This window comes from Marmota marmota, unplaced genomic scaffold (assembly GCF_001458135.2).
Source record: "Marmota marmota marmota unplaced genomic scaffold, marMar, whole genome shotgun sequence".
NCBI classification, from domain to species: Eukaryota; Metazoa; Chordata; class Mammalia; order Rodentia; family Sciuridae; genus Marmota; species Marmota marmota.
Window position 1 is genome coordinate 35,147 of NW_026000224.1, and position 4,727 is coordinate 39,873.

The 4,727-nt window shown below is 45.3% G+C and overlaps 1 protein-coding gene across 1 annotated transcript; it reads right to left on the reverse strand.

Annotated features, from left to right (window-relative positions):
* Nucleotides 1-1,790: 1,790 nt before the first annotated feature.
* On the reverse strand, nt 1,791-3,789 carry LOC107158184 (beta-defensin 33-like). The gene is made up of 2 exons (XM_015504650.2): nt 3,732-3,789; nt 1,791-2,073 (listed from the first exon to the last, which is right to left on the reverse strand). Exons 1-2 carry the CDS (start codon nt 3,787-3,789, stop codon nt 1,946-1,948), a joined length of 186 nt encoding a protein of 61 aa, XP_015360136.1. The 3' UTR covers nt 1,791-1,945.
* Between the last annotated feature and the right edge of the window lie 938 nt (nt 3,790-4,727).

A 4,727-nucleotide genomic window follows, 5' to 3' on the forward strand; every position in this document is an offset into this window, starting at 1 on the left:
GATGATGCATCATGACAGACATCTCAGTTAGTCAGAGAGCTAGGAGAGCTTTAAATCTGTGATCGTTCAACAAGGTGACCTCCAAATATTTAAGAAAATAAATGTGGCTATAGAAAAGGTGTTACAAATTCACCATCACAGGGAGGATTTTACACACCTTTACTAATAATACAAATGTTACTATTATTGCATTTTAGAATCATATATTATACTAAAACCTGTTTAATCCTTCTGACATTTTATCAATTTCAATAATAAAAACTAGGCTTCTTAATTTTTCAGTTATGTAAGTAATGCATAATTACTCTTCATAAACATTCAAATCTAAAAACTGTACAGAATGAAAAGTCATAGTCCTTTTCATGTCCCACTGAGCATATAACATCTTTTTTCTTCAACTGCTCAGTCATGAAAGCTAACCTGATTTATTATCAAACAGCCCACTGCCCTTGTCCCCAGTGACAGCCAAGTCACCTTTCCCCAGTCAGATGCCAACATTCACATGGGTCTGAGGGTGATGTTCCTTGTCTCAAGGATTTTTTTTTCTATTCCTGATCAACATTCCATACTTTGAGCCTGAATATCTAAATTATAATGACAGATAGTGAAAGACACTATTATTTCTCTTTATAAAAACATTCTTGTTTATTTTGGCACATTTCCCTGGTGTACTGTGAATTTTATAATCAGCTAATTAACATCACAGAATTTCTCATTTCAATCTTAAATGTCAGAGTCATCACTGGTGTGAGGAACGTGTTCCTTGGCCAACTTGCCACTCTTCCACATTGTGCAAGAGGTTTCACTGGATCCCACAACAGCCAATGGCCACAAAGAGAGACCAGCGAAGGATCTGGCAGGGGTGAGGGGCCTGGGCCGGGAGCCCGGTTCCCGATGGTAGTTTTGATTTCATCACTAATAGCTTGTCACTTAACATGGACCTAATATCTCTGCACTCATTTTCCTCCTAATTCCTCAGGGATGATATCATACTTAAGAAAGCTAAGGGAAGTTTGCTTCTGGTTGAAGGAAGGCCACAATAAATCACTCCAATATTTTTCTCATGATACGTCCTACTTCATTACCAAGTGAAATCAGCCATTACCAAGGGAGAAGAGGGAAGACAAAAATCTGTTCAGGAACAAAGATGTTATATGCTCAGTGGGACATGAAAAAGACTATGACTTCTCCATCCACACCCTGCCTACCTACAGTTACCACCCAGTTAACCCTTAGCAGTGGATTAATCCACTCACCAGGCCACAACGCTCATGCCCCAATCGCCTCACCCCTGAAGTCTGCTGCATTGTCTCACACGTGAGACTCTGCGGGACCCCTCGTCCCCAAACCATAGCCGAAGGCAGCCTGGATCCTCTGGCCAAGGTGGCGTTTCTCCTCTGAAAAGCTACCCTTTCCCTGTGCTGCACTCTCTGCAAAGTTCAAACCTTCTCTGGGCTGAAAAGGGTTTCTTGTGTTCTAAGAAGTCGATTCTGAAGGAATCTCACTATTCGAAAGTTGTTTTTTGAGAGGAAAATAATCAGGTGTCTCCAAGTGCTGGTCCTCCATCAGTCCACAGACGGGTTCCGGTGGCCTCTGAGCCCTGGTCCTGTGGGTCGTGTCTACATGCCACTGCTCCACCTAACTCACAGTCAACGCCCTTACCCGAAGTCCACAGATCTGTAGGCACATCATAGTTTACAAGTATCTCGGGGGACACTCAGTTGTGTGGTTATAGGCAGAGTAACTAACACTTAGAAAAGGAAAATGCCCCAATCAGTCATTTCCCTAGTGGTGTGATAAAACCTAGGACCTGAATTCTCCCCTCTCTAGTTCAACAGCCTGCTATGGGAGCTCACCCTCAGAAAGATGTGTGGTGTCTTTATTGAGCAGAAACCAGAGAGAGTGCGTGGGCAGCGGCACGTGGGGCCCCCATGGGGCGCTGCCGCTACAGCCTGCAGCAGTGCTTGTTTCGGCTTCTGCATTCGGCAGCCAGGATTGTGCAGCCGTGGGTTTTCTGGTGTTTGCAGGCACCGCCCAACTTTTCACATTCAAGATCTTTTTTCTTTTCATATCCTGCAAAGGAAAGAGGGATGAAGAAATGAAGTATAATCTTGTGCAGCCAAAGACACTACCACTCGTCCTGCTTGGCAGGGGTGGGCAAACTGCTCCCACGGCCCAAATGAATGCTGGCTGGTTTGGGTACAACCCTGGAGCTTCAGGTACTTTTCACATTGGTAAATTATTGGAAGCAATTCAGGAGAACAGTATTTGAAAAGTCTATGCAATTCCAATTTCAGTGTACTTAAGTAGCGTTTAGTAGGAAGACAGCCACACTCGCTTGCTCACATATTTTTGTGGCTGAGTTCCTGCAAAAGGCAGAGATGTGCTGCTACGGCAGACACCACATGGCCCTCAGAGCCCGAGGGACCTATTATTTGTCCTTCACAGAGTACACTTGTGACCTACTGTGGCCTACAGTCTCTTTCCTTATTGGATCAGAAACTTCGGATTAGAAAAAGCACCTCATGAGACTGCCCAGGGTTAGGACTGTTTTGCTTCCTCTCTCAGCAAGCTCCTTAGAGCACCCTGGCCCCCCTAAGCAGGCAAAGCCTGACCCAGGTGCAGCTCATGAGAAGCCATAAGCCCTGAGCGCATGAGAGCGCTGAGGAGCACATGGCCACGGACCCTGCCTGCCATGGTCTCTGCAGCGAGTGTTTCCTCAGGAATTGTGAGGCTCTAAGTGCCTGGCACAGGATGAGCACCAGACTCCTAGTGCTCTTGTGTGTTGTCTGGGAAGAAAATTCTGTGAGATCAAGAAGGTTGAACGAACAGTGTGGACAGCAGCGAGAGTAGAGAACTCAAATAATACCTGAAGTTGAGAGCTGGAGGTGACAGGTGGCCCCACACACTCGTATGTGTGAATATATAGGTATACACTCATATCTGTCTACATCCACATGCATATATAGCTATCTATATATGCCTATGTCTATCTGTCTGTCTGTCCTTCCATCCATCATCATTAGGCTGTTCACCAAACAGGTCCAACCATCGTCTGACACAAAGTAGGACTGACATCTAATCTTTGTTGAGCTGGGAACAGCCATGGGTCTTACTTCATGATTTTGAGCAGAAGTGATCAGTCCGTTCAGGGCTGGAGCCCTCAGATGCCAACAGGGACTCCTCTGAGTTGCTCCCTTTGCAGTGACCAGCTGTGTTCATGGTGGCAGCTGCACCACCAGCCAGGTCTGATCTGCTACAGTGAACAGAGTGCCCTGTGGCCTGGATGGAGTCACAGCATGAGCAAAAATTCTGCTCTTGTAAGATGCCAATATTTGGACGTGGTTCCCATGATGGTACCACCTCCCTGAGTCAACACGCAGAGGGTCACAGGCAAAATGGGGAGGCCCCAGTCAGATTTGAAGTTCAGATTAGTGGTGAGAGTCTTTCAGAATAAGGATGTCCCCAGTATTGCACGGGTCACGTTCACACTCAAAGCACTCACTGTTCATGGTAAGTAAATCTGTTTTCTGGGACTGTTGGGTATAATACAAGCAGTGTCCTTGGAACTAAACCAACTCATGCTTAAGTTTGAGTGTCTCTAATGCCATCTCTGTAGCTTTGAACTAGTTAGCTGTTCCCAAGACCTCACTGGCTTGTGAATCCATTAGGCCTACTGCGGCCTCCAAGGCACCAGCCACGTCACCCTGCCGGGTGGATCGCTGGCTTACCTGAGGCCCCATGGAAGAGACAGACCAGAAGGAGGAGGAGGAGAGCCAGCAGCCTCATGGTTGTTGGAAGGCCCGCCTGCAGGGTCTGTGGGTGGCTCTGTCTTCAGTGCTCATCAATGACAGGAGGATCTGGAAGAGTTTGAGGAATTGACCTGAGAGGGAAAGCTCACATTCCTAGTGGAGATATTCAAATTAGGGTCTCCGTGTAATTTGTGAATGCTTCTTCTGTGGGATTAAGATTACTGAGCTCCACAAAAAATTGACTGTTAAAGAAAAGGGCTTCAGAGTAAAGTAATATTTTCTTTCTTTCTTTTTTTTAAATAAATTAACTGACTCTTTTTTAATATTTATTTTTTAGATGGACACATCACAATGCCTTTATTTTTTTTATGTGTGCTGAGGTTCGAACCCAGGTCCCGCCTGTGCTAGAAGAGTGCTCTACCGCTGAGCTACAATCCCAGCCCTAAGGTAACATTTGCTAATGGCTTTTCATTCCAGATTATGACTCTTGTTTGTTTGTTGTTTGCTTTTTTACAAGAAATCATCACCAAGCCATGGTTTGGGGGGGTCACTCCTTGACTCATCCCTGCCGCATGACCCTGCACCTCTGCACTCCTCAGCTTTCCCTGTAGGAAAACAAGCCGACGAACCAACAAAACCTCATAAACCCTTTCAGAAGCAGGTAAAAGAAGGTATTGTTTTATAAGTGGAAATTACCTTCTGTTTCATCCTTACTCGCTCTCAATAATTTGTTTGCTACTGAATTACATGAGTGACCCCCCTGCTAGGCGAGAGTGTACCATGGCAAGCTCTCGCAGAGACCACAGTGGGTGACACATCAGGAGCCAGAGGGTTTCTTACTTCAGGCATTATATCAAGGTGGTCTTGGGATAAAAGGGTTAAGCAGCACAAATAAACAAACAAAACATCAACAACCCTCTCCATCTCTTTCTCCTCTCCATAAAATATTTGTTCAAAAAAATAAGTTACTTATAT